The sequence below is a fragment of the Hippopotamus amphibius genome, chromosome 5 (genome assembly GCF_030028045.1).
Source record: "Hippopotamus amphibius kiboko isolate mHipAmp2 chromosome 5, mHipAmp2.hap2, whole genome shotgun sequence".
NCBI lineage: Eukaryota > Metazoa > Chordata > Mammalia > Artiodactyla > Hippopotamidae > Hippopotamus > Hippopotamus amphibius.
The window spans coordinates 67,731,396-67,743,455 of record NC_080190.1 but is presented as its reverse complement, the minus strand read 5'-3'; the positions used below and the strand labels follow the sequence as shown (position 1 = coordinate 67,743,455).

The 12,060-nt window shown below is 34.9% G+C and overlaps 1 protein-coding gene and 1 long non-coding RNA gene across 3 annotated transcripts in view; one reads left to right on the top strand and one right to left on the bottom strand.

Annotated features, from left to right (window-relative positions):
- Positions 1–408: 408 nt before the first annotated feature.
- The window catches only part of MYPN (myopalladin), an 85,854-nt gene continuing 74,202 nt past the window's right edge, over positions 409–12,060 (top strand). The window contains exons 1-2 of one of the 2 annotated variants that reach the window (XM_057736528.1): positions 409–460; positions 1,001–1,061. In XM_057736528.1, the coding sequence (XP_057592511.1) occupies positions 1,060–1,061 (2 nt within the window). In that variant the 5' untranslated portion in view covers positions 409–460; positions 1,001–1,059. Of the gene's footprint in view, positions 461–1,000; positions 1,062–3,787; positions 3,868–12,060 lie in introns of those variants that run through there. The other variant, XM_057736527.1, reaches the window with a different exon arrangement.
- Positions 3,242–12,060, bottom strand: part of LOC130854002 (uncharacterized) — a 77,846-nt gene continuing 69,027 nt past the window's right edge. The window contains exon 3 of the long non-coding RNA XR_009053942.1: positions 3,242–3,853. This is a non-coding gene — a long non-coding RNA (uncharacterized LOC130854002). The remainder of the gene's footprint in view (positions 3,854–12,060) is intronic.

The following is a 12,060-nucleotide window of genomic DNA, read 5'->3' as shown; positions in this document are numbered from 1 at the left end:
TTATTTCCCCATATTTGCTTTAATAAATGTATCACCCATACTCTGTTTTGTATCAGGTAAAGGTGCTCACCCATGTCACATCATCCTGCGCATGGACATTTTGTGCATTCCTTACATTTTATTCTTTAAACTTTCATCATTATCCTTTTCATCTATTCAAAGGAGAAATCAAGAGAGTCTATTTCCTTAGTCATCTTAGTCATTATCCACCCACATCATCCATCCAGGCTAAGAACATCGTGCAGACTGAGTTATTAAAGTTGATCCGAAAGAGCAATCTGTTCTAAATGACTGTCCCTGGATCTGCCACGGAACCCTGTAAATACCCTTCATTACTCTGGCGGGGCAGTATCACATTTCCTTCATGCTACTTTTGTGGCTGACACAAGCTAGGCAGTGAGATTTGGGCTTTGGATGATCCTGGTTGATTGATATAGGAATGGTCCCTCTCCTGAGACAGGTAATCACAAATTTACTTTTCAGGATAAGTATTCTGTTTATAGTTTTTAAAAATGTTTTCAGTTTTTAAAACTAAACAGGTTTTGAACTTACAGCTTTTAAAATTTTTTAGTTTTAGTTTTAAGCAAGTGTTTTCAGTACGGTAGAAATGAAAGACTTTTCTTAAGGATTTAATTGTAGTTCTCAATTACATTGTAACACAGGGTTTGTATAAGACCCTCTATAATCCACCATACATACATCCTTTTGGATGGTCAAGAACTTGTCTCTGTGGTGTTTTTTTCATTAGCAAAGGTTAGAAAATAATACATGTCTCTGTTCTTTAAAAATAAGACAGAGGATTGTTGTTTTTTCAGCTGATACTTGAGGGGAATACCTCAGTATAAATCTATGAACTTTAAGCAAAACTCATTGAAAATTTGGCATATGTGAGAAATTTCTTTTAAAGAATAAATATCTATAGCAATCTGGAAAAATAGCAAATACAAAAATTTTATATGAATCTACTAGCACAGAAATTCTCACATGCTTATCCTCCAAGTGAGGACTTCCTCTGTCATAGATCTTCCAGATTCCTTGGCATTCCTGTGGATCACCCCAATGTGAGTAAATCGTTTCTATAACTGAGTGACTGAATTAAGAAAACAGCTGAAGGCAAGCACAAAATCATGTTCAAACCACAAATACGTGTGTTAGATGGGCCACTCAGCTTTATGGGGAAGAATGTAACCTTGTATTTACTTGTCACCTATGAAATCTGTTTTTAACTATGTTGGATATATTTTTTAGGTTTTAAAGATTATTATTTGTGTCAATAAACTCTGGTAAAATCTAAACTAGTAGGTTTGTGGTGTAATGTTTATACAATTACTAAGATGATATGCACAGTAGGGGCTACGTTACTTGGGAGCAGAAACTCCCAATTTTAAAAAACTAGAATCTAGAATACAAGGTTGATGTGTTATAAGCAAGGTGTCCACAGTTGCTGAATATTATTTATTTAAAATACTTATAAACAGCTTTTTTTCAAAGCTCAAAAAATTTTGTGCACTATCTGTATTTGAAAATGTTATAGTAAAAATGAGAACAGAAAGATTACTGCTATTCAGAAATTCTTTGGCTCTTCTGTAACTTTTTTTTTTTGCATTTTCAACCGATTTTAATTCTTCCTATTGACTCCTAATTCCACTGCCCAACCAACTTTATTTTATCTTTCACTATGGGTCTCCTTCCACCTCAGTGTTCTATTCCTGGGTGAAAGGTAGGATACCAGGCTTATCATGGAACTGTTTGCAAGGAAGCAGAAATGTGTTCACTTACAGTGTGTGTAAACATTTTCCTTTGGAAAATCAAACTGTAGCACATCTGTGTGCTAAATGAAATAGAGGCCCTACTTTTCCCTGTTCCTACTCAAGACTTAGCAGCACTTATATTGATTATGCCTCACAATCTGAATGGGATAGTGGGGGAAGATCCTTTTTAAATAAAAAGAAATCGTTGGAGCATCTACATAAATAGAAAATGCAGAAACACAATTAATTTCAGCACAGGATTAGGTAAGAGCACAAAAAACCCTATACATTGAAGATCTAGATTAATGCAGTAATGAAAATAACCTATCCACATAACTCGGTTATCCTTGGGTCCTCTGTCCTCTTCAGTAATAGTTCTTTTGGTCTGAATTATTTTAAAGTTTTCCTCAATACCCTTTTTCATTTTGCCCATGTAAATTCCAAGTTCTTAACAAAAGGTATAGTGAAGCTTCTGATTTGATCATAATAAACAAATTTTATATCTATTCAGTATACTACAGGGAGTCTCAAGGTGACTGAAAAAGGTAAAAAGATCTCTCAGTAAATGCCATGAAGTTAGGAATTTTGGTATACTTTGTGTACTGCTTTATACGCAGTACCTGGTACACAGTAGGCATTAGATAAATATTTGTTGAATGAATGAATGGAAAGAAATTCTACAAGTAGTTGTGTGATTTAATTAAGAAAGGTAGGATTAAACCAATGTATTTTATGCTACCCAAATCTAAGAATGACCCTTTAAAAAATAAGCAATGGCATTTACCTGAATTTTCAAAACACAGGCTTCTATTAAGACTGATACAATGGGGTTAACTTTTTTTTTCCAAATTCATATTCTGAAAATGTATGAAATTAATATCAAAGAGCCTACACTTTGACAAAGTAGGTTTTTAAGCAGATGTTGGTTTGGTTAAGGATTCTTTTTTATTGTTCAGTAATGTTTGTGAAAGAAGAAATCTGGCATAGACTTTTTCAAAATAATATACAAAAAAAGTTATTCCAGGTACTAATAAATGAATAGAAGTTGTAATATGTTACATTATATAGTAATTTTCACTTTTAAATAGTATCTGATTAGTTTTTTTTGTTTGTTTGTTTTGTTTTGTTTTTTCTGAAAAAGTTTGTTCAAGCTAATTTGTCACTGGGTTTATTCTCAGACTGATGGCTTTTTCCTCTCCATTTTTTCTGTGATCTCTAGTGAACAACTTTTAATGTTAGCTATCATCTCTGCTTTGGCTAAGCTTTTGGACAAAACAGTTAAATAAATAAATAACCTCCCAGGTTTAAAGTGTTAGACTCACCTTCATGCTGGCTTTTCATAGTCAAATTTCCTAATATGTATCAGTGATTAAATGAGAGTAAATTTCCCATGAATTAAAGTTAATTCTCCTATGTACTATATAGCTCAGGGAACTCAGTGAGTGCTCTGTGGTGACCTAAATGGGAAGGAAATACAAAAAAGAGGGGATATATGTATACATATATAGCTGATTCACTTTGCTGTATGGTAGAAACTAATACAACATTGTAAAGCAACTATATTCCAATAAAAATTAATTATTAAAAAAACAAATTCTCATAAAAATTAAGAATTTTTACATATTTCAAAAATAATGCCATTTTCTTTGACAGATGGAATGTGCAATGATGAATTTAGTATTAATTCCAAACATAAATCAAGAAACAACTTGAGACTCTAGCTGTAAGTGAAACTCTATAGGTAGGAAAACTGATTGACCCCCACCGCCCATAGGTGCTGTCCTGCTGTGGAATCCCTTTGCTCAGTTTTCTCCTATCCAATCAGGTGGAATGTTTCACAGGCACATGGTTTATACAGCTCAAAATAACTTGGGACCTGTGAGCTGACAAATGCTCTGGCTCCGGTGGTGACAGGTTGTCCAGCTTCTCACAGCCATCTTCACTGAAACTAAGGTTAACTCCTCACTTTCTATGGACGGCAACTCTCTATTTCCAAGGGCGTGAAGAATTTTCTTTTTCTCCTGTGCTATCATCGAAAAGTTCTGCTTGGATAATTATCATCACGGTGGAGTGCCTGGTTTGGACATCCTCATCTGGGTCAACTAAAAAAAGAAAGGTAATATCCAGATTTAAGTTCTCAAGTGTGGTTTGATAACAAGAAACTGACAATGGGAAAAGGGATATTTCAGAGACCAAATTACTGTTGTTTAGAATGAAACTGAGAACAACTTTCTAATTATGTATGATAGAACACAAAACTATGTGAAAAAGTTTTCTACATGGTCAGATTTTGGAGGGGATTGATGAGACCCTCAGAGATCACAGCCTACCCAGGTCCTAGGGGGAAATATCTTAACAGAGGAAGTCGTGACATGTGTATATCATTGGCATTTTCCATACATTCATTTATTTATTAAAATAATGGTGCATAGAGAATATGTGTGCAATGCCTATTTCCTTTTTAAAGGAAATCAAATCTAAAATAATATGACTCCATAGTTAAAGACTTTCATTTAATTTTTTTTTTATCATGTAAAAGGATATGCTTGCTATATTTAGTGTTGGGAGATCTGCTCCCTGGATTAATGTACACAACAGCTGCAGAAACTCTTGCTCAAAGGACATTGCTCTTTCTTTCTCCTTTCTCTCCCTCTCTCTCTCTCTCCCTCCCTCCCTCCCTTTTCAGCTGCATCAGAAAGACACTTGACAGTCAGTGGCAAATGTTTGGCTTGGTACATTGCACTATTAGCAGTAATTAGACGCACAACTTGAATTATATTTTAATAACCGCATAATTAAAGAAAAAGAAAACATGAGTTAATCTGTATTTCCATTCCCAAAAAGTGAACATTATAGTAAGGTTGCTAAGAAATGTTATTATCTTATCAACAGATTATTTTTACTCATACTTGTTAAAGATACTAGCATCAATCAGTTTGAAAGAAACAAAACAGCTAATCAGTTTCCTTTCTCAAAAAATTACTATTCAACTACTTTCACATTGGTAATGATGAATTCTACAAGCTCTAAATTTAAAAACTGTTATAACTTTTAGTCTCTCAATAATAACTCTTAACTTCACATAAAATCCATATAATCCTTTTCCAGGAAATTGAGAATGTCTATACTTATAGCTATAATAAACATATTTTTAAACAAAAAGTAAGATGTGCTATCTGATACACCATTTGACAATAAGCGAAAACCAAGGCCATCCCATGAAATCTGAAATATATGCATACTATACTTACTTTGTCAGGAGACAAAATTATAAACATTACAGAATCTTATAATAATGGACTATGAAACAAACAGTTGGACACTATCCAAATTCTGGAGGTTTGTCTCTATTCCTGCTTATAGAATATGGCTAATGCTATTGGAACTCCTAACAATGTATTAAAGCCCCAATGTTCCATGTGTCTATAATTTAGAATACAGACTCTATTACAGACTCTAATACATCTATTGTATAATGTGCTTACAAAGTCACACATTCAGTGGAATGGACTTAGAACCACAACTCATGGACACAAGAAATTGAGTGAGTATCCCAACTGGGTGTTGAAATTCATAGAGATGGTGTTTCAAATTCACTTTTGAAGAAACAGGTAAATTAGGTTTCACTGTGAAAGGTCTTTAATGAACTAAAGTTAGTATATGAAAAGGTGGCAGCTAAATTTTTTAACAGTTAACTCCTATATGTAATAGGAGTAATAAACTCAGCTCATTAACCTGAAAATATAAGATAAATGAGACTGCTAACCCCAGAATAATGAGTCTCCTTCACTGACATTGAGATTTGACAAAGGCACTGCTTGTAGCATGGTGTTATTGTCTATAAGGAGAAAAAAAATGAAAAGATTTTCTTAACTTTTTCCCTTTCCTAAGAGATGTAGAAGGATCAAACACCGCAGAAATACTTTCTTAAATTTCTATGGTGCTTTACAGCTGACAAAGAGCTTTTAAAAATCCTAAGGCATTGTGCTTTTGCTTAAAGGGACAACTCAAGTACAGACAAAATGGTGTGTTGAGAAATTTAAGAACATATTTTCAGCAGTTACATTTTTGGTGGGCACAAAGGTTGGTGTGACTATTTACCTGCAGTCAATAAAGAGTTCTTAGAGCTCATGTATAACTAGAGTCACCTTGACAAGCTCTGTACAGACTGTGGCGTCACAATGCACCCCACGGTCTGGGAGGGGCCCCGCAGAGCCTTCACACCAAGGGCCTGAACCAGAACTAGATCTTGAGATCACAAACCTATTTGGGGTACTTGCTCCTCTCCCAATCTAGCAAACGTGTCAATTAGGGAAGTTCTCGTTTTTTAAATCCTTAACCACCTAAAGAATATTGACACAGATATTAAGAGACTGAAGGAAGGATGCAAATGTTTACATTTTTTCTTATTTTTCTTATTTAAAATGAATCTTTGAGTTAATGGGGATTGGCACAGTTTTTCATTTGGGACTTCTGTATAAGAGTTAAGTTCATCATGATGGTGAATTGAGAGTGAAATAAAACCTCATTTTTGTGACTACCACCAAACCATTCTTTGGTCCTAGATTCCTGAAACCTTCTTACTTGGCTTCATTAGCTTTTTTATGGGTCACAGAATTTACTTCTATACTATTTATTTGCTATATTTCAGATTAAATACTAACTTTGGGCTCTGGTTTTGGCATCCTTTACACTAGTGCTCCCCTACAGAAAAGGATTACCTTAAATTTGTATAGTGTTCTACATTTTTTACAGTTCTTTCACAAACAAACCTATGAAGTAAGCAGGGTAGCTCTGCTCCTCAGTTTAGAGGTGAGTTAATTAAAGATGTCTATCTTTTCCTATTCCAGCTCTCCAGCCAAATAACTATTAAATATTAGACTGTTTTTGTGTTGACTTAGAAACTACATTTGTTTTCTCATTTAATATCTAAGAATACTTCATAGCACAGAAAAATTCATTATTCATGTTTTAATCCAAGTTACTTCATATTAGGTTTTGCCAATTCTCTAGTCAATGCCCCAGTTTAAATATTCATATTTTGACTAAAGGATGAGTGTATACCTCATGATATTTCCAACAACAAGGTCTCAGAACCTACAGGAGAGTAGTGTTGAGTTAACACAATTTGAGAAATATGCCCAAAGGTATCAGCATTAAGTTTTGTTTTTACAAATGACACATTTTCAGCAAGTTCTTAAGTCAGATCCTCTTTTCAGGAAAATTCATAAGGAAAAAATATAGATATTTAGCAAAATAAAGTGAAGAACATTTTAATAAGCATTCTATGTAGCTAAATTAGTTTACATGATTTACTAAAGTTGGTTTTGATGCCACATTGATTGCCTTATTTTGAACCTAAGACCCCTTCATCAAAACCACAATCTGTTTTCAACAGCATTTACTCACTCTTAGTTTGAAAGCAGCGTAATATCTGTTTCAATTTTATAATAAGCAGAAAGAAGGAAGCAATGTCCAATGTCACTCTGAACACACCAGTTGAAATGTCTAAGAGAACTTTGACATTCGTCAAATGAAATGTTTAAGAGAACCTTTCCTAAAACCTGCTCCTGCCTCAACCCAGTAAAATAATTCCACCACTCACCTAGTTGCTCACGCCATAAATATTGGAGTCACTCTTGACTCTGGTCTTTCTCTTGTATCCTACTTTCAATCCATCAGCAAGTCATACTGGCTCTATTTTCAAAAGATATCTAGAATCTGACCATTTCTCACCATCTTCCACTGATACTACTCACTGATACAAACTAGCATCATCTCTTGCATTCTTTGCATAGCAACCACAATTGAACTTTTTCAAAACCACGTCATCTGTTTCAAAAAACTTTAAAATGGTTTCCCATTCACACCTTTAATAAAACTCAAAGTCTTTCCCATGGTCTGAAAGGCCTTACATGCTCTAGCCTTCTACTCTCCTTTTTCACTTACCTCCTGGCACACTGGGCTTGACTCAAACACAGCAAACATTTACCTCCCTTGGCCTTGACCCTTACTTCTTCCTCAGTCAGGAATATTCTTCCTCCCAGATGGTCACATGGCTAACTTCTCCACTGCATGAGAAGCTCTGCCTGACATTCCTAGCCAAAATATCAATAGCACACCTTCTTCTCGACCCCATCATTCTCTATTCCCTTGCCCTACTTTTTCTTCTTAACATTTATACCTTCCCCACTCGAATGTCATCTCCATGAGGGCAAGGTCTTCGTCTTTTGTTTACTAATGAATCCTCAGGGCCTAGAAGGGTGCCTGACACATTGTAAATGCTCAATTAAAATTTATTGGCTGACTAAATGAAAGTTGGGTTATCCATCATAGCTCTTGGGTTTTTTTTAAATATAAATTTTATAACAGATAGTTTTTATTTTTTATTTATTTATTTATTTATTTATTTATTTTTGGCACACGGGCTTAGTTGCTCCGTGGCATGTGGGATCTTCCTGGAGCTGGGATCGAACCCGTGACCTCTGCATTGGCAGGCGGATTCTTAACCACTGCACCACCTAGGAAGCCCTAGTTTTTAAATTAATGCTTGAAAGAGAAAGTAATACATTTTCATATTTCCTATTTTAGGTAATATTTATCAGTTTAACAATTTACACATGTATTTCCACCTGAGAACCATCTGAGATGGAACTGTTATTATTCCATTTGCTAGATGAGGATAATTGAGATTTAGATGCATTAAGTGACTTGCTCAAGATAGCAAAGTTATTTAGTGTTGGAGCTAGGATTCAGACCCAGGTTTTTTATTATAATCGGATGTTTTTTGATACTTCTGGTCTGAAAACAAAGCATAATTCCAGTTATTTTATCTACCATAAATCAATTTTTATTTGAAAGTCACTTTGAAATTATTACTGCCTTTACTAGTTTATATTTTTTCTTTGCGTCTGTAAATTTCCATTGTAAACATGATTTCTATTTATCTCTTACTTTAGCCTGCAACTTTAAAAAAAGATAAACAACCACAGATTTAGCAGCAAATTCTACTGAACAAAAGAATTCAACAGATACTTTTTGATACATTCTATGTGCTGTGTTGGTACAGAGATGAGGGTGCACAAAACAAAAATGAGGTAGACAGAAAAGTAAATAGGCAAATATATGTTGTAATAAGTGCTGTGTCTGGGGGTTAGGACAGTGAATTTTGGTACACTGGAGAGGTACCCAACCCAGAAAAAAGAAGAAATTCCAGGGCCAAGTCTCAGCTAAAAGCTGAAGATTGTATAGCACTTGGCCCAATAAGATAGTGAACAGAGGCGGAGAAAGGGAGTGGTCTGAGCAAAGAGGACATGTACGAAGTTCTGAAAGCAGCATAGTTTGTTCATGAGACTATACATATTTCATAGAATATAGATACATTGACCTGACTACAAATTAGAGTTCAGTTTCTCTTCAAAGTGTGTCCTTGGATCAAGTCATGTCAGTAGTTCTACTTCCACTCCTTATCATGGTGTGTGGTCACAGTTGTTAAATAATAATAAATAATAGTAACTACCATATATTGGACGTTTACTAGATGCCAAGCACATTAATCACCCTTCAACCTATGAGATGGCTGCTGTTACTATCCCTGTTTTACAAACAAACAAACTGAGGCTTACAGAGGTTTAAGTAACTTTCTTGAATTATACAGCTAGGAACTGTCAGAACTTGGATTTGAATGAGATCTATCTAACTCCAAAGTGTTAGGTAACAAAGGCTACATTCAAACATTAAAGAAATTCTTAATTTTGAATACTTGAAATTTTTGTTATCATAATAATTTCTCATGACCATAATCATCAGAACAGGCACAGATTTACACCTCAGTTGGCTCCTTTTTTTTTTTTTTTTTTTGGCCACACTGCGGGGCATGTGGGATCTTAGTTCCCCAACAGGGATCGAACCATGGCCCCTGTAGTGGAAGTGCAGAGTCTTAACCACTGGACCACCAGGGAAGTCCCACTGGCTCCTTTTCTTTAAAAAAGAATTAAAAAATAGTTGTAGAGAGCAGTGATTACTTACACAAGTATTTTCTTCTCTATTTTCATCATAAGTGTAAAGTTTTTGGAAGTTCTTCAACATTAACATCATCTTTACCAAAGCATTTTTTTTTTTAACTAACATTAGTTGAGTGCTCATTATAGTGGCTGGCCATCCTCACTCCCCTGAGAAATAGACATTATTCATGTTTTACAGATGAGGAATCCAAAGCTCAGAGAATTTAAGTGATTTTCTCAAAGTCACACAACTGCTAAGAGATGAAGCCAGAATTTGAAAACAGATTTATCTGATTCCAAAGCCAATGTTCACTCCATGTTGTCTCAAGATAAAAGCCATCTTAAAGAGTCAGAGACAAAGTTACGTTAAAACACAGTATACAGTAATGTCCAACTAATAGAAGGCCATCCTGATTTATAAAGCAGTTAATTTTCCTCCTCACATTTAAATATATACAGAAACTCAAACCTGGTTAATGTGATAGTTAACTTAAAAATGGAAAGGATTTTCAATCAGAACATTACATTTTCAAATAGCATTTTGCACCTTATTTCAATATCTTTAACTGTTTCTCTACAAAGTTAATGCACAAAGACACAAATTTTCAGCTGGGATCTCGATTACATTTTTATATACTATTTTGTACATCATTCACTGTTCTTCAAAATTTAAAATAGCCATATAGTTCTATTTAATGAGCATATCATAATTTAATTTCTTTTTTTTTTGAGGCATGTAATCTTATATTTATTTTACATACATATATTTTATCTTTTTTTATTTTTTATTTTTTTTAAGCTCTTTATTGGAATATAATTGCTTTACACTCTTGTACCAGCTTTTGAGGTACACCAAAGTGAATCGGCTGTATTTATACATATATCCCCATATCCCCTCCCTCCTGTGACTCCCTCCCACCCTCCCTGTCCTGGCCCTCTAAGGCATCACCCATCATCGAGTTGATCTCCCTTTGTTATACGGCAACTTCTCACTAGCTATCTATTTTACAGTTGGTAGTGTATATATGTCTATGCTACTCTCTCACTTCATCCTGGCTTCCCATTTGCCCCCACCCCCCCAACCCCATGTCCTCCAGTCCATTCTCTGCATCTGCATCTTTATTCTTGCCCTGTCACTGGGTTCACCAGTACCATGTTTTTTAGATTTCATACATATGAGTTAGCATAGAGTATTTGTTTTTCTCTTTCTGGCTTACTTTACTCTGTATGACAGACTCTAGGTCTATCCACCACATTACATATAGCTAGATTTCATTCCTTTTTATGGCTGAGTAATATTCCATTGTATATATGTGCCACATCTTCTTTATCCATTCATTTGTTGATGGACATTTAGGTTGCTTCCATGTCCTGGCTATTGTAAATAGTGCTGCAATGAACATTATGCTATTTGTTTCTTTTTGGATTATGGTTTTCTCTAGGTATATGCCCAGTAGTGGGATTACTGGATCATATGGTAGTTCTATTTGTAGTTTTTGAAGGAACCTCCAAATTGTTTTCCATAGTGGCTGTACCAGCTTACATTCCCACCAACAGTGCAGGAGGGTTCCCTTTTCTCCACACCCTCTCCAACATTTATTGTTTCTAGATTTTTTGATGATGGCCATTCTGACCGGTGTGAGGTGATACCTCATTGTGGCTTTGACTTGCATTTCTCTAATGATGAGTGATGTTGAGCATCTTTTCATGTATATGTTAGCCATCTGCATGTCTTCTTTGGAGAAATGTCTATTTAGGTCTTCTGCCCATTTGTGGATTGGGTTATTTGCTTTTTTGGTATTAAGCTGCATGAGCTGCTTGTATATTTTGGAGGTTAATCCTTTGTCTGTTGTTTCGTAGGCAACTATTTTTTCCCATTCTGAGGGTTGCCTTCTAGTCTTGTTTATGGTTTCTTTCGCTGTGCAAAAGCTTTTAAGTTTCATGAGGTCCCATTTGTTTATTCCTGATTTTATTTCCATGATTCTAGGAGGTGGGTCAAAAAGGATGTTGCTTTGATGTATGTCATAGAGTGTTCTGCCTATGTTTTCCTCTAGGAATTTTATAGTGTCTGGCCTTACATTTTAGGTCTCTAATCCATTTTGAGTTTATTTTTGTGTATGGTGTTAACTAATTTCTTATTGGACATGGTTCCAATTTTTTAATATTATCATCCATACTATGATGAATATCTTTGTAGATAAATCTTTGCACGCATTCAACCCCACTGCAATTTCCATTAATCTTTTTTTTAAGGCACAATAAACTTCACCCAAGCAAGTGGCCCCAGTAGTGTTAATCTCAGGCTA